At 46.8% G+C, this 21241-nt stretch overlaps 1 protein-coding gene across 3 annotated transcripts in view; it reads left to right on the plus strand.

Annotated features, from left to right (window-relative positions):
* The first annotated feature begins 15851 nt into the window (after positions 1-15851).
* Positions 15852-21241, plus strand: part of NRK (Nik related kinase) — an 85904-nt gene continuing 80514 nt past the window's right edge. For 2 of the 3 annotated variants that reach the window (XM_026791888.2, XM_014265273.3), the window contains exons 1-2: positions 15852-16136; positions 20532-20597. In XM_026791888.2, coding sequence (XP_026647689.1) covers positions 16095-16136; positions 20532-20597 — 108 coding nt within the window. In that variant the 5' untranslated portion in view covers positions 15852-16094. The remainder of the gene's footprint in view (positions 16137-20531; positions 20598-21241) is intronic. The other variant, XM_005484422.4, reaches the window with a different exon arrangement.

Here is a 21241-nt window from a genome sequence, read left to right on the forward strand (position 1 = left end):
CCTGCAGGACAGCTCCTCATCCCTGCAGCAGCTGCTGCCTCCCCTCCTGGGCACCCTCTGAGGCTCCTGCTGGGGCTGCAGGGTTTCTGGGACTCTAGGAAAAAAAGTGGAGAATGTGAAGAAGGGAGAGGAAGAAGAGAGCAGTCAGACTCCAAGGGTTTTTCCAGGCAGAAACACACAGAGAGAAAGGGGAATGGCAGCTCTTGTATGAATGCATCGTGTTTGTCCACACTTCAATGGATGCTGTGTGAAGTTCCCCAAAAAGATGTCATTTCTTGCCAGCCCACTTGCTTCAGAACCCTTGTCTTGGTGATTTTAAAATTAGCATTTCATTTTTTGTTTGGATGGGAATTTCTTGGTTTCATCCACAGGGAAAAAAAAAGAAAAAAAATCTGCTTCTTTATGTGTGGGAAAATTCCCCACAAAATAAAACCTCACACTTTCTTCAGTCCCACAGGTTTTCAACTTGCATGTAATGCCAGAAGTATTTCCTTGCTCAAGCCCAAAGGAAAATGGGTATGTGAACAGTGCAATAATATTGATTTAATATAATCAATATTGTTCTAGTTGTTTATAAAATAATGAAAAGTAAACAAATGTACTTTCCTCTACTGTCTTGGAAGTATTTAAGGTTTTGAAATTTCATAAATAACATTGATTGAAACAGGTCCAATTTAGAAGTAGTCAGCCCAGCAAATGTTAAAAATACGACATTTTGGAATATTTTGTTACAGGAAGCAAGCAGAATTTGAAAATTGAAAGTAATGACATGTCACACTCTTGCAAACTCAAAGAACAGTGTTCTGCAATATATTATGCTTCCCTGAAGAAAGAACCTGCAGTGTTTGTGGTGCTGAGGGAAGGACAGCTTTGCAATGCTCACCACAAGAACCTTTTTGATCATTTCAGTGCCACTGGAGAAATTCAGAGGTTAATAAGGCTGCTCCAAAGAGGTATAAAACAATGTCTAAAAAAAAGGAAACAAAGTAAAAGTTACCAAGCTATACCAGGATATTTGTCATATAAATATAAAACATCAGCACTGCCAATAGAAGCCGAACATGACCTGTCAGCATTTTCTCTTCTTTGCAATATTATTGTATAGCTACAGACTAAGCAGTAAAGCAAATAAATAACAATAATAAAAATACAGTTTGTCAAGCTGAGCCAGATTCTCACGGTAGGTATTCTATAAACTCCTCTAATTCATTTTGATAGAGTGTAATTGGCTTTACAAGGATTTAAGGGTTTTCTTCTCTTCAGGACAAACACAACAACAGAACAATGTATTTTATATTAGATGAGTTTTGCAATTTCTAGGACTGCAGAGTAATTCCTTTGTACACAGCAGGGGGTGGGAAATGTTTTCCTGGCTGTGAGTATCCACTGAGGATATTCAGAGTGGTTTCCTGGGGTGGGAGCAGCAGCTGCTGCTGGACCTGCTGATGGAGCAGCAGAGCTAAATTTGAGGGCAGTGGGGCACCCACCATGCTCAGCAAGGCAAGGTGGGCTCAAGAATTTGGCTGGAGAATGGAGCACCAGTTCAGAGTGTGCTCACACACTGCACAGAGGGATTTGCAAATCTCTGGTGCCCTCTTTTAATGGAGAAGTACAGTCAAGCCAAGGCAGGGATAAAAACTGTCAAAGGAAGAACATGCACCTAATTTCTTTCTAAATCAAACTTATTTGGGATTCAGAGCATGCCTTGGGATTTATGATGTGGAGGAGAGAATTAGTGATTCTTATGCAGAGGGCAGAAGGGGTTTTGCTTTTGCTACCAAGATGTATTTCCATGAGAAATCCAGACCCTAATGTGGCCCAGACTTGATGCAAATTAGCCTCTTATGAGGTGACTCAGGAAGAGAGGGTCTAATGAGAAGTGAAGAAGCTTTCAAAGCACACTATACTCTAATCAGCTCATGTGTGAGGCTGAAAGGTAACTTCTGTCAGCATCTTGAAGGGAGCACTTAATATTTAGTCCCCAAATAACATTAGAGACTCCATGTTCTGCATAGGCTGCACACAGAGAATTAACATCTCTTCCACAGATTATAACAACCTTTAAAACCCTTAACAACTCTTTGATTAAAGGATATCAAAGGCTTTGTGATCATGAAACAATCAATCTAACACCTAACTCCTCTGGGGAAGTATTTTCATCCACCCTTTAGCAAATGAAAAATAGGGTTTAGAACCATTTTACCCAAGATCTTACAAAAAAACCAAAGGCAGAATTTGGGCTGTGCTCACAGTCTCTCAGTCTGGAGTTCTGAGCAGTAGATAATATTCCCTGGACTGGGCTGGTAACTCCAGGGCAAATTGCCTCATCCTGGCTCTGTGGCCACATCGTGTTCCGGCCTGTGTGAGCAACCTCTGGGTGTGCCCGAGGGGTCACAGTGGGGCTGTTTGGGGTTCAGCTGAGCTCTCCCACAGAGAATTGTGCTGCTTCTGTGGGGGATCAGCAGCTCACTGCAGAGAGGGGAGAAGACAGAAGCTGATCGTGGGCACTGAAGTGACTTTGGAAGGAGGCAGGCTGGTGGGATGACAGGAATTCTGTGTGCTGGAGCAAATTATTGGCAAGAGAAGACAGGAGGGAAAGCACTGAACTGACATATAATTTGTACCTAACAGGCAGCCTGAACCCCTATTAGAGCTCTTATGCTGCCAAGCTCAGGGAAAATTTGAACAAAGTTAAACATCATTGCTTTCACCCATCAACAAAACGAACAGAAGAATCATCTGTGATATGACAGTGACAATCTGCAAGGAAGGCTTCAACCCAGGGCCAGAAATTTCAGTTACCCTCTGCACAAACTGCCCAGACCAATGCAGGTGTGGGTGCAGTTAGTGCAGAGATAATTCAGAGCAGCCCCTTTATTGTGGAACAAACGTGAGCAGCCTGGGACAACAAACCAAAGGAGGATGTTGATGAACTTGCTCACCTGGCTTGTCCTTGGCAGAGCCCCAGGTGTGAAACACAAGCACAAGGGCTCTGTGGGAAGAGTGAGGGGGCAGAAGCAGCCAGGCTGGGTGAGTGTGTCCAGGGGATGCCACAGAACAGCACAGAGGGGCAGAGAGGGGCAGGAGCTGACACAGGAGGGGAGGGAGCCATCACCCACCATTGCCCACCAGCACTGCCCATCATCACTGGCCAGCACCACAGCCCATGCTGGCACTGCTGGGATGTGCAGGGCAGGGGCTCTGCTCAGACACGATGGCAGCAGCATCTTGTGATCATTGCAGCCTGCTCTAAAAACCACAAAAAGGTTTCTAAAGCTATTTATACCAAATTTCTCAGCTCCTCCGGGTCCAAAGAGAGGTAAATCCTATCCAAACAGCTCTGCCCTCAGGAAACAGGCTAATAAGGGGCTAATAAAGGAAACAATAGCAATAGTCATTAATTGGACAATTTACTTTAAATCCCTTTCTTAAACCATTAACTATATCTTAAAAATTTATAATCTTACTTGTTTTTAACATATTGAAGTCTAGGGAGAGGGTGTGGGAATAGCATTGCACAGTGCAGGAAGTGTTTTATGTGCCAATAAAGCTGGGCATGGTCATTCACATTAAGTGGGAGATGAAACATGAGGTCTGGGGTACCCCTCCAAGGTCTGGGCACCCCTTGTGATGTCTGGGTGCTGCTGCCCATGGGGGGAGAGAGGACAAACAGCCCTGCAGAGCAGCAGTGCAGAGCACTGGGATGGGCAGAGAGCTGGGGCAGCACAGCCCAGTGGGCAGAGAGCCCCAGGGGCATCACAGCTCACATCCACAGCCAGCAAAACACAGGCAGCCCATGACAAGGGCTTCTCTTGCAAAATACAGCAATGTAACCTTTGAGCTGCTAATCATTTTTCCTTTCTGGCAGCCAAACAAATGTTACGAAAGAGTAATTCTCAGCATCCATTGTACCCTGAGGGTTAAACATGTGTAAGAAGAGATCCAGATAGAGAGCTGGCAGCATCTGCTTCTCCTTTACTGTATGGAGGGCTCTTCTGAGACTTGAGGGATGATGGGAGTTGTCTTTTTCTTCTTTTTTTTTTTTTTTTGAGAAATAAGGTCATGGAAATTGTCAGAGGAGCATATGGAGCGATTATAGCAAAAGCACAGAAGTCTCTTCTTCCTGATTTTAAAAGCCTGATTCTTGTTATTTTACAGTAAGACTGTAAAGCACCAATTGTCTCCAAGAGAGCCAGGGAAAGTGCAGAGGGATGTGCAGGGATGGCAGAAGCTGAGGTGGGAGAGGCAGAAGGGCACAGTGGGAGGGATGGCACAGGGATGCCCATCTGGGGCAGCATCCAGGGCACAGGGCTCCAGGAGCTGTCACTGTCCCTTCCACGGGACAAGATGCATTTCAGAAAAGCTCTTTTAAATCACAGTGGGTCTGATTTCTAATACTCACTCCCCCTAAGCCAGCAAAAAGCCACAGGAATAGCAATGGAGGCGAAGCTGCAATGTAAAAGTGGCTGAAGGTAAGCAGGTCACCCAGCCAGGGCCGGCTTCACTTGCAGCAAGTTTTTACCTTCTTTAATAGTACTTAAAAACTGTGCTGTGGAAGCAGTGTTTTCCCAAAGCAGCTGGAGCAGAACAACCTCACATAATCATCAGCCTCAGTGTCCTCATGGCTTTGGCACCACTGGGAATGGGACTTTCCCCTGGGCTGACCTCCCCAGCCCTCTGCGCTTTTTCCCAGGTTTACCATGGGCTGGGCCATCCCAGCTGATCCCCACAAACACCCTGCACCATTTCCCTGACAAAACATTGTCATGTTTAACCAGTACCTTGCACTGGGCCACATGAGCAATTCCCTGGCTCTGGGAAGGGAAAAGTTCCTTGTGGGCACCTTGAAATGCAGCACTTGGGCAGTGAGGCTGATAGTGACACTTAGAAATCACATTTCATGGTGCTTGGTTGATTCAGAAGCTTACTAGTTACCATCAAGAAATCAGTCTCTAATGGTCAGCCCTGGCCTCAGCCTGGGTGTTTTCCTTTTGGAATGAAATTTGTTCAGTGTACATGTGAGCAGTGACACACCAACAATAAGCTGGTGTCAGAAATGCTCAGTTCTTTGTTAGAATTGAGCATTTCTTTAACTTTGCTGTCTTCCCTACAGGCCATGGAGGAAGTGACTAACTCCTGAGCAGGCAGCCATGGAGCTGGGAGAGATTTCAGGTATGTGTTGGGAAGTAAAAAATGTGCTGGTGCCTGTTAGTCAAGCACTAATCAGCAATACATCTAAGAAAGACTTCTCCAGGGAAATCACAGACTGCTAATTTGGAGGGAGGAAACAGTGCAGATTTTTTCCACTGAAATGATAAAATAAAGGTCTCCAGCTGAGATACCCATTTAGGGAGATGAATGATAATTTGCCAGGACAGGGGACAGCTGAAATTAATAATGATATTCTGCTGTAATTTATACTGCTCAAAAGCCAGAGTCAAATCAGTGTAGTCACCGGGGATCTGTACCTGATTTCTCTGAATGAGAATTTGTTCCATTAATCTGGGTGGCTTAAAGGGAAGACTGTAATAACTCTGAGCACTGGGCTTCAGCTGGTCCAATGGTCTCTGTCAAGGACTAAAAAGACCTGTGAGTTCCAGGGTCTGTGTTTTTGTAACTGGATTAGTTAATGTGATGTGGCTTGGCAGAACTTGTGATTCCCTCTAGCATGGAGGGAAGTTACCAGGGGTATTTTCAGATTGCCTTCTGCAGTACAAAACCACAGTCACCCCCTTCCCCAATTTTACACAGGTAGGGCATCAATTACTGCACCAAATTTTAAGAAGTGAGCTTCCCACACAAACCAACCAAATCTTCCCTGAAGAAGTCAGCTGTGCTCTAAAAGACCACAAAAATCACAGAGGCCAGAATTGTCCCTCCTGACCTTAAGGGCAAGCAGGTCTCACTCACCTTTCTCTTGGCCTGAGCTCTGCAAAGAGCCTCAGCACATCTGACTGCAGAGTCACCCCAGAAATGGCCCAGTGAGCCCCCTCTGCCACCCTCAGGTTCCTATCCCAGAGCTGGAAAGGCAAAACTGCACATAATGCTCTCAAAAGGTTAAAAATAAAAATGCAATAGAAATTCTGGCCAAGGAGGGATCAGCCCTGGAAGCTTTCTTATTCTCAGTTTGAGCTTGGACATGTGGAAAAAATAACAGTCATGAAAGGACTCACAGGCCCTCCCAGTACAGATGAACAATAAACAATGCAAAGGGAAAGAGAAAAATAATAGATAAATTTTTATTATCCTCTGAGCAGTTGTAACATGGAAATTAGGACGGGATAACAGGCAATTTAATGCCAGCATATGCATTGGAAAATTGGAGGTGGCCACAAAGAGGATTAATATGACTGGAGAAACAGCCAGCACTGGTATGGGAGAATAATCAAAATAAGGAAAAAGGAGAAAGGGAATGAGGATAAACACTACCAGCCTTTGCTACACTGTTCACAGAAATGTCAAGGGAAAATCCAGACCCGTGCAGCCACACACAAGTAGAACAAATTATCAGCCTGAGCAGGAGGACATGCCTGGACAAGAAAGAAAACAATTGATCTCTGTGGGATGACATAAATCCAGCAAAAAGAACAAAAGGGTTCAAGCACTGCAGAGTTAAAATGAAAGTTTTCTGGGTTTTTTGGTTTTTTTTTTCTATTGGGTTTTAATTTTTTTTTACATTGATCAGAGAAAAAAACCTGGGAAAAAGAAAGGAAGTGGTACTGCTGCTTCAAAGCAGGAGATGGCACAAAGCATGAGGCTCAGAGAGGAGTGTGAGCACCCCCAGTGTGTGCACGGCTGCTCTCAGGCAGCCTGAGCACCCTGCTCTCACTGAGCAGGGTAAAGCAGAGAAGGTGCTGAGCACATGGGGGAGCCCACAGGACAGCCAGGCTGGGACACAGCCCCCCTGTGTCCCACAGGGCTCAGCACAGCCAAGGGCAGCAGTGCTGGGGTGGCCAAAACCACCCAGAAACCACCCAAAATCCACCGAGTCACAGCTGGGGTGCCCCAAAATTGGGGATGGGAAGCTCTGGAGGAAGTGTGATGGACCATGGTGGGGGCACCACTCCTGCCTCTGCAGCACAGCTGTGCTGGTGTGTTCAATCCGCAGTGAAGCTGCAGTGGCCAAGTTGCACAAAGGCTTCGGTGAGCTGGGTTCAGTAATGAACAGCACAAAGTGCTTTATGGGACAGGATTCAGCTGGGATACCCCATTCCAGCACCCTCACATCTGCTTAGGGTCCAGGGCTGCGCCTCGGTGTCACATCCTTCTGGGATGATTTGTCACTGCTTTAGAAGAAACAGAATGGTGACCTTGAGCAGCTCCAGAGCTCTGGGTTTGCCCTTCACACAACACTCATGGAAATGTTCCTTTTCAGGCATAAGCAGGACTGACCTCAAGTACGTGGGCAAACTGTTTATTTATTGCTGTAAAATGACAGCAAGTTCACTGGCAAAAGCAGATTGGGCAGCTGGTGGGGATTTTTAATCACAGAGAAGATTCAGTGGTCACTGAATGTTAATCCACAACTGTTTACAGAATCATATTGTTACTGCAGCATGTTGGTTTTTCTTTGAAGGAGTTAAAACTCTATTCTGACAACATAATGACATATGGTTATTAACTGACTTAAAAAGAGCATTTAGGAGATATACAATGATTTTTTAAACATATATATATAATGTAAATCCATATATTTTATATATAGATATATCTAGCCATGCAGGACATGTCTTACAGGAAACATATATAAAAATATATCTAGCTATGCAGGATGTCTTACAGGAAATAAAGGGGGCTGGTGATAGCTTCTCATAAAATTTTATGTTGAGGTTTTCTGGCTTTCGAGATGCTGCTGATTTGTCCATTTAAAAACAAATAGAAAGAAACCCTAAGATAAAAGCCTAGACTAGTACTTCAGAGACTTGGTTCTAAGCTTTCATATTCAAATATCAAATGACTGTACTACTGTTCTCCTACTTGTAGTGCTAACTATCCAAAGAAAAAAGGCAGGAAGGGGAGATGAGGCACTGGGATGGGACCCAAGGGGATGACAGCAGTTCTGTTTGCCTGCACTTCCACAGGGGATGTGTAAATGAGGATAATAACTGCTCTGCTCCCACTCTCAGTGTGTAAAGTTTATGAGCCCATGGGCCATCCATTCCTAGAGCTGGGGCTTCTGGAAAGCAAAGGAATAAAGGTGGAGTTGGCCTTTTCCAAACAGGCAAGAATTTGCTCTCAGGATGGAGGCCACAGGATGCAGCACTCTGAGTTCTGCAGGGGATTCCAGACTTGCTGACTCTGCTGGGATTGCTTGGCCTGTGACCCCGTAAGATGCTCAGGTCCTGGCTGGGAGAAATCAGCTTTCAGCCTGTAAACCATGTAAGCATGCAAACTGCTTGGGGAAGGTAGGAGAGCTCAAGGACTTAAAGATGTTTAATTGGCTTATGGAGCTAAACTCCTTAAAGAACTTAAGCTGCTGTGAAAAGGGAAGCTGGTTTAAATCCCCAAATCTCCCTGCTAAAAAGTGAAGCCCAAGCGTGGTGTAGGGTGGCATTTGAGGGCCTGGCTGTGCCGTGGCTCCTGCAGCTCTCCAGAGGGGACAGGAGAGTTTCCTGCCAGTTCCTGGCTGGCACAGGAGCTGCTGTGGCCAGGACACCTGGCTCCCCAGTGCCTTTGGACTGGTGGAGCTGTCTGAGAGGCTGCTGAAAGAGCTCTGATTTGGGTAAGTCTGAGCACTCTTTCACACCCTAAGAACCAGAAAGGGACCCCTGAGACCCATGAGAAATGGAAACCAGGAGGTCTGGGAGCATGTGGTGCCTTTGTTTCTACTTTGTTGGAGTTTTTTTTAGTTTTGGGGGGGGTTATTGTTTATATTGTTTGGTTTCTGCTTCAGCTACTGGCTCTCATTATATCTCATGTGATTACAATGCCACTATTTTCTCCTTAGGAGAAAATAAAAAAGTCACTTCTCTTTTTAATAAGGTTAGACCTTTAGCTATTCCAAGTGGACACATTAAACCATTTTGGCCTCAGTATTAACTTTTGTGTCCCTTCCTTTAACTGAATCCAAGTCTCCATTTCTGCTGTGTGCATTGCTAGAAAGAGGCTGGAGCTGCAGCCTCCCAAAGCAGTGTTGGAGGGAAAGTCCCTTCCCTGTCTTTCCTTGCTTATGGAGCTGATCCCACCAGCCCCTGTCCCACAATATTATTGCACTGAGGTGTCCCCTCAGATCTGGCACAGTTTGTGTCTCTGGGCTCTGGGCACTGTCCAGGCAAAGAGAGGAGGGTCTGTGCCACAGATTTCACCCACTGTGTGCAGGCTGGGCTTGCACCGAGCCTGGCACGAGGTGAATATTGTTTCAATGTTTTTTATTGTTTAATTTAGCAGCTGTTTCCAACTTATCAATCAAAACAGTGAATGCACCCAGTCTCAGACCTGTGCAAACACATTTCCTTCCCACAGAACTTCCATGGCTAAATATCAGTGAATGACTGGCAGATGCACTGAGCCTTCCCATTCTTCCCAAACCGCTGAACAACTTGTTTGATTTAATTTTTAAATGTTTGCAGTCTCAGCTGGCAGCTGCACTGAGCAGCAGCAGCACCAAGGCGAGGGCACCCACTCAGGGCTCTGCCCAAAATGCAGAGAGGCTGCCAGAGCCCCATGAGTGCTCTCCAGGCTGAGCATGGTGATACAGGCACAATGAAACTTGGCTGGAAGTTAAATGCAGGTTATTAATATACAAAGATAGAGAATGTTTAGATAGACAGATCTGCAGGAAAAGTCACAGACTCATTCATTAGTTACTGCTGGAAGAGGATGCTGCTGCTCAGTGCCTAAATGAGCTTCCCTTTGCCTTTCCCATCCAGAAGACACACACACACAAATTAGGCAGCCTCGCAAACACAGGATACATTTCCCTCGAGGAAAAGAGGAGAATTTGAAGCACTCAGGCGCTGCACTGGGGCACCCAAGTGTGTTTGAAATGGTCAGAGCTGGCAAAATACCGAGATGAAAAGCAGCTTGGAAGTTGGAGCGAGAATAGAGGAGACTTCCCCAAAGATGTTTAATAGGTCACAGAGGGCAGGTTTTGTTCCAGAGGGCTGGATAGAGGTTTATAAATTGCAGTTCCTCTTTTGCTTTTTTTTCCCTCCTCTAAGAAAAGGAGAAGCAGAGGGCCTGGGAAATGCAGATGTGTAAGAGGGACTTGAGCAATGAGTTGGGCTTTTTTTGTAGCTAAGGCAGGGTTAAAATTGTGCAATTTTTTGAGGCACAGGTTAGGCTTGCAACAGGGCTGAAAAAATCTGTTTAATTTACTGAGAATGTGCCTAAATTGAAACACAACATTGAGATGGTTAAAAAGATAGGATAAAGTTAATGTTTTTTAAAATAATTTTTTGAGTAAGAAAGGTGTCCCCACATTTAAAGTTGTTGATATTTGGGGTTTTTTCCTTTGGGAAAGAAGGGAACAGAAACCAAACCAACACCCTGCCCCCAAAACCCCATGCCCAAGACTTTAATCTGACAATTCCTCCCAGCTAAGGGTGATTCAGATACCAGTTCCTTTTTAGCCAACCACCAAACTACAGTGGTTTGGATAAAAGGGAACCGTGGTCTGAGTCATCCAGAGTTAGTGTTTGGTTGGCAAAGCCATGCCTGCAGGATTTTCTGAAGTCAAAAAGCCCTGCTTGTCTGCCAGAATTACCACAGCTTGTCTTGCTTTCAGAAAAAGACTGTCTGCCATGTGATATTTTGACTGATAAATTTAATGTGGTAGTGATTAAACTGTGCATTGGCAGTTTTCTTTGTGTTTTGTTTTTGGGGGGTTTTGTTGGTTTTTGCTTTTGGTTTTTTTAACTGAGAGATCTGCCTGAGAAGAGGCAGCAGCTATTTTTTTCCTAATTGCATCTGTTTCAGAGAGCAGACAGATGTTGGGCTGAAATTCATTACGGTATTCATAAACTCCATTGGGATCTGATGACCTAGTAACATATAGCTACTGTTCCTTCCAAAGTGTTTCAAAGTGTTCTTATTTTGAATGAAGAAATAAATTTGCAGAAGATGGGAGGGAAGGGAAAAGCCTCTACCAAGGCAGATGGCTGCACAGCAGCAAGATACAATAGTAATACAAAACGTGAGAGTTCAATTTATTTCAATAAATTATCTTTATTTTGCAAAATTGCCAGCCAGCCTTTGTGCACTGGTATCATTGCAGCAGGGAGATACTGACTTGGTATTCTGATATAAGGCAGAGCCACAGTGAAATACTCAGTGACACAGGGAAGGAAAGAAAATCAGAGTAGGAAAAATTCTCATGGAGAGACAAAATAATAGAAACAGCTTTGACACCAGGAAGCAGTTATCTATTTAATTAATTTATTATGGCCAAAATCACTGCTGAGGATTCAGCTGGTGCTGGAACAGAGTGCAGAGGCAGGAGAGCAAAGCTCCATCCTTGCAGAGGATAGGGCTGCTCTCCCTGGAGGGGCTGGTGTGGCTGATTCCAGGGGGAGCAGGGCTGTGTGCTGGGCTGCAGGGCAGCTGGAAACCCCCAGGGCAGCTTTTGTTTCCTTGAGAAAGCCCGAAGGGCTGAGCTGAAACAATGCTGTGAAGTGCTGGGTCAGGGTTATCGGTGTGCAGGGAGAGGAGGGAGCTCCCCCAGCTGTGTGTGTGTGCAGCCTGGCACAGGTCCCTGCTCTGGGCACCACTGAAAGAAAACAAACTCCTGAAAAAGCCCCAGTGAGCGGCATTTGGAGCAGTGTATGTTTTGTGGGACACCCATACATTAAGTTTTAGCCCTGGGAAATGAGGCGGACATCCTGGCTGGGGTTACAGCAGTCAGAGACACTTTTTCCAGCTTGCCTGTCCACTCAGGAATCCTTTGGGAAGGAAACTGCTTGGTCTCATTTTGGATATCCTGTGCAACTGAACTAGCATGTTTGCCAGGAACAGAAAAAAGTTATTTAATTTTTAAAGAGCTGAAAACTACTGTATGTGCTTCTGAGTACTGTACGGGAAATTACTGCTTTGGTTTGTTTGTCTGGAGCTCTGGTATTTCCAGTTTACTCAGGATAGCAACCCTGTCTCTTGATCCTAATGCAGCAGTCTCTGCAAAGTGGAAATCTGAAGACAGATCCAGGTTTAAATATTATTTTCTGGCCCAGCCTTACTGTGTTTGGAATGAAGTGGGAATTTTCTTTAGGTCAAATAGGAGAAAGCATGAGAAATATTCAGAGCACAATCCAACAATGCATTGAAAACAATGACACTTTACTGTGATTTCCAGGCACTGTAGGGATGGGTCCCAGGAATGCTGAAGATATGAATTGGATTGTGTTGGTAGTTCATATTTTTTGCCTCTTTTAACTAAATTGGAATGTAAGTGGATGTCCATGGCCTGAAACTCAAACCTTCCTTTCGCAGTCCAAAAACATTTTGCAGCAGCTGCACTAAGTTATCCTGGTATTCTCCAAGGTGTGGCCTGATAAAAGTGTTCTCTGCTTTTCTGTGGCCATGAAATTGTGCTCCTGGTGTGGCTGCTGCCAAGCTAGCACCCAGACACATCCAGGCTGCACACAAGGCTTTGAAGAGTTTTAATGTGCAACCTTAGCCAGACAAGGGTTGTCCCCTAAAGAGGCACTAAGGAGATGTCTAAAATCTCTAGTTTATATAAAAGCCAAAAGTAATGGAGAATTTTTTGTAGTGTTTTTATTCTGGGAGAAAAGTGCTGGTGTTGGAGAGTCAGCATCAATCTGATCAGTGCCTCAGGCATGGGCATAACACAGGTTCCTTACAGAAGGTAAAAACCTTCCACAAAATCATCTCCCAGGGAGTGCTCCAGTGCCAGGGAAGGCTGGAGATCCTGGAGATCCTGTCTGACCCTGGGGCACAGGCTGGGAGCTGCTGCAGCCCTGGGCAAGGCTGGCACATGGGGATGGGAGCAGGGGAACCCAGAGGCTTGAGGAGGGATTTGTCTCCTATGCCTATAGCAGGGAGCCTGACTTGAGCTTTGGGATTTCTGAGCTTCATGTTGGATTTGTGTCCTGAAAATGCTGGGAAATGCAAGCAGGGGGCTGGCTCTGGAGTCACAGATGTGGCATGAGCTGCTGAGCCTGGCTGTCCCCACGGCAAAGGGAGAGGCAGGGATGTCCATTCCCTGAGCACTATCTGGTTGAGTATTTCAATAACATTTTCATGTGTGTTGGAGTTTTTCTGAATGATGATTTGGCTGAATTTACAGTTCAGAGAACAGAGAAATACTGCAAAGAGTCAGTTTGTCTTTCTCAGGCCAAGCCCTCAGTTTAAGAAGCTGTTTATTTCCTGTAGACCAGAAATCTTGTTATCTTATGAGATATCGTGTTTATTTCTCTGCCAGTTTCACACCTGTAGCTAAGTCCCAATGTAAACAAAGCTGGAGGAAACAAGCCAGCACGTCAATTTGAGCCTCAGCTTTAAACACTCTCTTCCTTTACTGAGTGTCACATCTGGCAGGGGCAATTACTCTTGGTAGGATTATTGTGGACCCAAATCTGTGTTAGGATGATGACAGAAGAGCTCAGAATTAGCCCAGCACTTCTGGGGTACAATGGCATTTCCTTTGGTGAAACAAAGGAAGTTCTTTCCCCTTCATTCTTGCACTTCCCTTTTAATACAAAACATCCTTTGCATGCACAGAGACATTTAAAAGGATTTTGTGTTTGGGTCTCTGGTAGCTGAAGTTGGCTGTTGGAGAGGGAAGTTGTACAGATAGCATTTAATTGTCTCTTATGTTTGCTATGCTTTAGTTGTTCAATTTTTAAAATTGAATTTATTGTTAAGGGAACCTGTTCATTTTTTATTATTGGGAAGGTGAATGTGGGTTTATTAAAAATTGCACTAATGCAGGGAAATTCTGATTCCTGGGAGTTTCTCTGCCACAGAGCTTCCTGCAGAAGGACAAGGTGGGGAGGCTGCTCACAGGTCACAGCAGCACAAGCCCCTCTTTGGTCAGGGCTGTGGGGAGGATGTGCGGGCACGAGGCCGGGGGGGACACCTGGAGCACATTTCTGTGTCTGTAGAACCAGTCAGCAGGCTGGTGAGGAAATCAGGCCTTGTAAATCTGGTTCTACCGTGTAAAGTACCCTTGTCCTGGCGGCATTTGCAGCCTCACCAGATCTGCTGTGCGTGTCAGTGACAGAAGCAGCTGTGGCTCCTGCTGGACCTGCAAGGCCTTGATGGGGAATGATGCTCTGCCTTCCTCAGCAGCACGGGAACAGCTGCTCAGCCTGCAGGGTGTGAGGGGGCTGGAGCACCCACAGGAACTTCCAGCAGGGTGCAGGGGAAGGCAGTGCTGGTACAAGCACAAAGCAGGGACAGTGACCCTGCCTGTAAAATACTACAAGCCATGTTATACTTCTAAACACTTTAATACTTCTCATTTTGGGGTAGAGTGTTGTCAAGTGGAAACTAATCCTCAAGTTGAGCACTCATCAGAGGTCAGCAAGGCAGGCAGGAATAATTTCAGCCAAGGATCTGAGATGGAGAGGGAGAGGGCATTGGGTAGAGAGCAGTCAGGAGTTTCACACCCGTTCTCACTGGGAGGCAGGAAGGAAGTGGAAAGTGGCAGGAGACAAAGGACAGCCTGAAGGTTAGAGAGAAGAGATAAATAGGGATTGTGAGAAATAACACAAGCAAAAAGGCTAATGATGCATTTATGTAAGGCAGGAAGGCTCAAATGGGGAGCAAAGCTCTGGCTTAGCTTTGACAAAGGTGACATGAGCGCCAGAATTTTCTAAATGCTGCCCAGGGGAGAGCAGGGGGCTGGGCTGTGGCTGTGTGTGGATTTCTGCTGCACTGCACGTTTAGTTCTTACAAACTTACACTTTAATGCAGAGATTGGCCTCAACTGTGTAGCAGAGCCTCCAAATGCTGGCCCGAAGGCAGGCAGAGAGCTCGAACTCAGGGTCACATTAGCAATAATGTACCCAACGTGGGCTGTTGTACAAGAATACTCTGAAGCTGAGTGAAGCATCAGCACTTCTTTCAAGGAAATTGCCAAACGCCTTTATTACAACACTGCCCCTCGCTGCTGGCATTGCAGCCCTCCCGGTGTGCTAATAGGCACCAAAGGCACTTCAACCACTTTGTCTTGATTTTATGTCTGCAAGATTGAGAATTTCTGCCCCTTTGCTCGCTCTCTGCGAGGGGACAGCGCCCGGAACATCCCTTGAGAGTGTTTAAGGACATTATCTCAGAAATGTGCGTTTCCACTGATACTTGTCTCTATAATACGAGGCCCAAGAATACCCGCAAGTCCTTCCAGCCTGCTACACTACTGCGTGTTCTCCCTGCCGTCCCAGTTCCCGGGGAGAGGCGGCTCCGAGGGGCTGCGGGGGATGCGATGTGCCTGCGGGCCGGGCTGCCCGAGCGGCTGCTGCGGGCTCCGCACCGCGGGCACGGCCCGTGCTCTGTTCGCGTGGGGATGCGGGATGAGCCGAGCCCGGGAGCGTCCCTGGAGCATCCCTGGAGCATCCCTGGGAGCATTCCTGGGAGCATTCCTGGGAGCATTCCTGGGAGCATCCCTGGGAGCATCCCTGGAGCATCCCTGGGCCCATCGCTGCTGTCATCTCCCTGGGCTCGTGTTCGCAGCGCCCGTCACCCGAGGGGAAGGGGTTGGCAGAGGCTCAGCCGTGTGTGTATAAATCCTCATCTTTGGACGCTGTCACTGCAGTTTTGGGGGGTTTGGGTTTGGTTAGTTGCTGGTGCATCGCCCCGTGCGCTGGGAGCTGCGGCACCGGCGGGGTCCCGCTGCCGGCCCGGCCCTTCCCGGGGCGGTGCGTGCGGGGAACTCCCCGGTCCGGTCCCACCTCGCCGGGGCGATCCCGGCTCCCGCCCGCGGGGAGCGCGCCCGGGGTGCCGAGCGCGGCCGCCCCCGCCCGCCGGCGCAGGTGGCCCCGACCCCCCGGCTCGCACGTCACTTCCTCGCAAACTTTTCCCCGAGCTGCTCCCTCCGCTAAAGTTGCCGGCGGCGGCGGCGCCCGGGCCGGGAGGGCGCTGGGCCGGCCGGGCATGCCCGGCTCGCTGCGCGGGCCGCCCGCGGCAGCGCTAAAGGAGCCATGGCCCGCAGCCTGGACGGCATCGACCTGGCGGCGCTGCGGGTAAGGACTGCGCCGGGGGAGCCTGCCCGGGCTCGGGGCTGCCGGTCTCGCTCCGCGGCGTGTGCGAGCCTCAGCCCCGTTATGCGCTGCCCGGAGCGGCTCCGTGTGCCGAGCCTGGCGGGGCGGCTGCAGGGACCGCGGCTCATCCGCGGCGGCGATAGCGGGGACGGCGGGCGGTGCTGCCGTGCCCGCACACGCACCGAGATGCTCGGGGGCTCGGGGGGCTGCCCCAGGCTCTCCCGGTGCCGCTGTCCCGGGGCTCTCCCGGTGCCGCTGTCCCGGGGCTCTCCCGGTTTCGCTGCCCTGTCCGGAGCGGGGGTCCCGCTGCGCTGCCGGCTCGGAGCGCTGCACCGCGGAGCTCCTTCCCTGCCAGGATAGGGAATAATTCCTACCGACATCCCTAAAGATGTTGTGAGTGCTGTGAATACAAAACAAATGAGAAACGAGGAGCTTCTGGATGCGTGGCGGTTTGGCTTTTGTGGCCTTTTTGTTGATATTGAAGTTTGAGATGTTTTATGCCCCCCTCCTTTCCCCAAGCTAAAACAGTCAGCATTTACCTAGTTTTGTGAATTTTTATTGTTATCCTCTTATGTTTTTAATGCAAGCCAAACTTCGGCCACGTTAAAAGCCGTGCTGTCCGTGTTTCACATCCGCAGAGCAGTGGCGGGGCTGCGTGTGATGCCCCGAGTTCCACTTGCCCTTTTTACACAGGAGCTGAGCACCCGTCCAAACCAGGCGGGGCTGCTATGAAGTGCTCTCGACAGAAGAGGAGGGAAGAGTTCAGTTGTGGCAAGAAGCAGTTGTCCCCAGACAGTGAAACCAAAGCAAGCCACTTGCTAAAAATATCAGTGAAAAAAGAAACAGGGCTGGGAGCAGCCTGTGCGATGCTCACATGGCGAGGAGGGTGTTCCACACTGGAGGCAGAAAGAGGAAAAGCAGCAGGAACAGTGAAGTTAGGAAGGATGGCAAAAGGCTTCTGGCTAAGCAAACAGAAGTTTAGTCTGGCTCTGTTATGAGGTGTAAGGCAAAATAATGGAAGTTCTTCTTTAGGGCTTTTTCCTTAAATAAATAAGGAAATAGTGTGAGTTTGAAAAGGAGTGAGTCTGCAAAGCAGACAGCAGGCTTTGTGACAGAACCATCTGATTCACAGCCTCCAAAGCTGAGAGCACTGTGAACTTCAGCCTGCACAGGGGAAGGGATAAATGTCTCATTTTGGGAGAAACCCCTTGGGGCACATCAGCAGCCTTAGTTTGGGGTTTGTGCTAAGTAGGAAATGGGAGGCAGGTGAGGCTGAGCTGTGGAAATGATTTAAAGACAGGTGCCTTGCCTTTGCTGTATCTGAGGTGTTCCTGGGGCCAGTGGGAGCTGCCTGGTGCTGTGCTCCAGCCTCCCACCATGTGAGTGAGGTCATTTTCAATCTGAGATTGCCCTGCTCCCCTCCAAATGGGTGCTCACCAGGGCTCTCCCTTTCCCTGGAAAGAAAGGGGTCTGTGGATTCCTAACGCTGCTGGGTTCACCTGGGCAGTCAGAGGCTGAACATCCCTGAACTCTGTGCTGAGCTCCAGGGGCCCTGTAGGAGAACTTGTGCTTCAGACACCTGGATCTTCTTCAGCTCCAGGGATGTGGAAAAGTGCATTTTGGTCGTGCTCCTGCAGAGGAGCTGGATGTGGCCTGGGTGCCTCTGGCCAGCAGCCTTGCTTTGCTTTCTGAGTGTGCTGCAAGGACTGGAGGGAAATCAAGGTGGTCACCATATGTACAATGTGTGATGGCAATTAACCTCAGAGTGATGAATGTTCAGGTCAGAATTTTGGCATCTTTCAAAGGGAATCCAGCAGCTGGGCTGGTGAAGGGTTAGCTGGACCGTGGGCTTAGGTGGTAGCTGGGAGGAAGCACTACATCAACAATGATATGTGGCTCCAAGACAATTAGGAAGGTGGCCCGTTGTGAACAATGCCAGCAAACAATGCAGTGCTGATATCCAAGCAAACAAAGGCAATCCAAGGAGCAGAGCCCAGATTAATATCCTTTATGACTCTTCACAAGGCTTGGTTCACTGTGGTGTTCTGATTAAAAGAAGAGGGATGGCCAAGTATTTGGCTGCACTCAGACCTGTGGGGGCTTGAGGTGCTAATGCTCAATTTGCTAGCAAGGGCAGGATGGGATTTGCACTGTATTAACTTTATTGCTAATGTTTTTTTAGGTAATTGTTAGGGTCTTTCCTAGAGTGTCAGAAGCCTTTAGAAGCAAACTATTAGGATGCTGAATCAGAACTAAATTTATTGAAAGAGGAAAGAGAAGCTAATTTTGAGGCACTTAAATTACTATAGTTGCATAATAAATAAGCTTAGAGAAGAGTGAAGACAGCACACAGTTAAGTGAGAGAGGCAGTTGGAAAGTCCAAGCTGAAAATGCAGTTTGGGTTCCCCTGGGTTTCTGTGCACTGTGGTCACTTGTTAATTCAGGAAAGCTGCTTTCTGCAGGACAGGTGTGAATTAGGGTGCTGCTCTTGCTTCCATGGAGTGCAGTAGATTTTGTGCATGGAAGCCCTTTCTGGGAGGGCTCCTTAGAGAGCTGCTGTGAGTTTCACTGCCTGGACCATGGGCTGCCCTCAGCACAGCTCTGTGCAGGGGTTTTGTGCCACCCACCAGTTGCTTTAGCAGTAGCAATGGTTTATTTGCTGCCTTCAGCCCCACTGAAGTAAAGCATTTCTTTATATCCAGACTAGTCGAAACATAAAATGAGGAAATGAGAAGAAAGCAAAGAAAACTGCAGTGAAATCCAGTCTTGTAGGCATTCTTATGCCTGTCCTTAAATCCATGTGTGAGTGTTCCCATTGATTTCCTTTTCAGTGAGGGCTTTTGGAATTTTTTGGGGTTTAAGTCTAGAAGGCTTACTGCCTTGTTTTAAAATAAGTGACAGGTAATAAAAAGACACAGACTGACCTGCATGGGTCAGAAGTCATCTTGATCTGATTTGTGCATTGCTTTTTTAAGAAAAGAAAAAGTCTTGTAAGATTGACAGTGCAGGAAGTTTAAGATGAAAACTCATTTAACTTAAAACCAAATGAACTCATTAGTGCTTTCAGTTATGGGAGTCTGGGCTGTGTTGCTCTGAAAGCTCTTGGCATTTACCATGACAGTTGTGCCAATAAAGGTGGAATCTGCTCAGAAATAAAGCCTGTGTGTTTCCACTGGGATTTTGCCAAGGTAAACATTTCTGTATCCAATATGAAGAAAGAATTACTTATATTAAAAGGTTAACATATAAGTGGAGTGGGGAATAGCTTGATACCTCTAAATAAAAGGATGTTTTGCAACCAGGGGCATAGAAATTGTACTTCTGAGATAATGTTTTTCTGTATCACATCCCTCAGCAGTACCAACAGGCAATAACTGACATGATGGATTGCTGAAACAGATGTGGTAAAACTGACACATGGAGTTAATAATATTTTATATAACATATATCATCCTCAGTGATACCATGGCAAGAAATGAGCTGAGTGATAAATGGCTTAGCCAGAAACCAAGAAATGATCTCTTGAGTTCTTAATGGTTTTAAATAAATCCCTCAAGTGAATTTTAACTGAGCACCAGATTTTTTAATGTGCTCAGTGGTTCAGGAATGAGCACTGCCCATGGCTTGCAGCAGAGTGTTCCCTGTGCCTGAGGGGTTGCAGCCCTGCTGCAGTGTTGGTGTCACAGCAGCTGTGCTGTAGCACAGGGGTAGATGATGGTTCATGTGGAATGGTGGACTGATCACCTGACTCATTAATCTCTTATGTAAATTAACAGCAATCTAGTTTGGGTTCAAAGCCAAGAGTTCAATACCTCAGTCAAATTCACTTTGTTGTGTTTGCAGAGCAGGAGAGTTGAGTGTTCTCAGCCTCCTGTGAGTTAAGGTTGCCTGGTTTGGTACATTTCCCTTCACTAAGGTAACTGGGCTCAGGTGCTTTATAGTGTAATTTTTTCAATTCTGCTCTTTAGGTTTTTCCTTTGTTGCATTGCTCGTGCCAAGTGTTTCACAGCAGCTCAGCCTCCAGGCTTGCTCAGTGTGGTAAGGCTCAGGAACCTGGAGTTTCTCCTTATTCTACTGTTAACTGAGTCTGCAGTTGAATTCTAGTATTTTTCACACACCTTCTTTTATTTGTTGTATTTGCTGTAGTACCATACTGCCAATCTTCACCAAGTTGTTTTGTATAGAGAGTTTTGTGAAACTTGACTGAAAACATAAATATTAATGCATTTCTTACCCCATGATTTGGCAATTTCCCTTTTAGTGTGTAACATATTAGGAGATGTGCCTTGGATATTTCATTTTGATGGTGTACAATTAGTTTCTGCTATGAAGTTGTTGCTCTAATCCAAATAATGTTATTTCTTCTGCTTGTTGCAGGACCCTGCGGGAATATTTGAGCTGGTGCAAGTTGTTGGAAATGGCACATATGGACAAGTCTACAAGGTTTGGATCCCTCTTTAATTTAGGATGCTGTTCTTGATAAAGCTCTATTACCTAAAGCAGGAGTGAGCACTATTTAAAGAAGTGGACAGTTGTTCCAGTAACAGCCTGGTTTGTCTTGCTCTCTTTTCTGCATAATGCAAAATGTACTACCTGTGAAATTCCATGGCCTCTCCCTCTGTCCTGTTTTCATGTCTCTTGGCTGCCACAGGTCACATAAACATCTTTTGTACTAACTTCCCTCTGCTCTGTTCTTAGTTTCTCTTTTTCACAATTATTGAAAAGGTGTCTGGCAGAAATTTACACCAGTGATGGCTAAATTTGGCCTGGATTGGGTGAAGTTCAAAACTCAGCCAGCAAGGTGTCAATGAGCCCTGCTCTACAGGAGGCAATGAAGTCTTTGATTTCTGTCATTACTGTCACATTGCTTTGTCCCTGTGGTGTCAAAGCAGAACCCACAAACAGCACAGCACTCTGTGCACCATGCACAGCTCATTTTAGTTACAACAACAAGCCTAGGAAAGTGTTCTTTCACTGTGAAGCCTTCCCTAAAAGTGATTTAAGAAGAGGAAATAGCTGTGATTAAATAGAGAACCAGGTTCCCATTTAGAGAAGGAAGGCAGAGGAAAGAGAAGGCCATGCTGAGC

This window comes from Zonotrichia albicollis, chromosome 14 (genome assembly GCF_047830755.1).
Source record: "Zonotrichia albicollis isolate bZonAlb1 chromosome 14, bZonAlb1.hap1, whole genome shotgun sequence".
In the NCBI taxonomy this organism is placed as follows: Eukaryota; Metazoa; Chordata; class Aves; order Passeriformes; family Passerellidae; genus Zonotrichia; species Zonotrichia albicollis.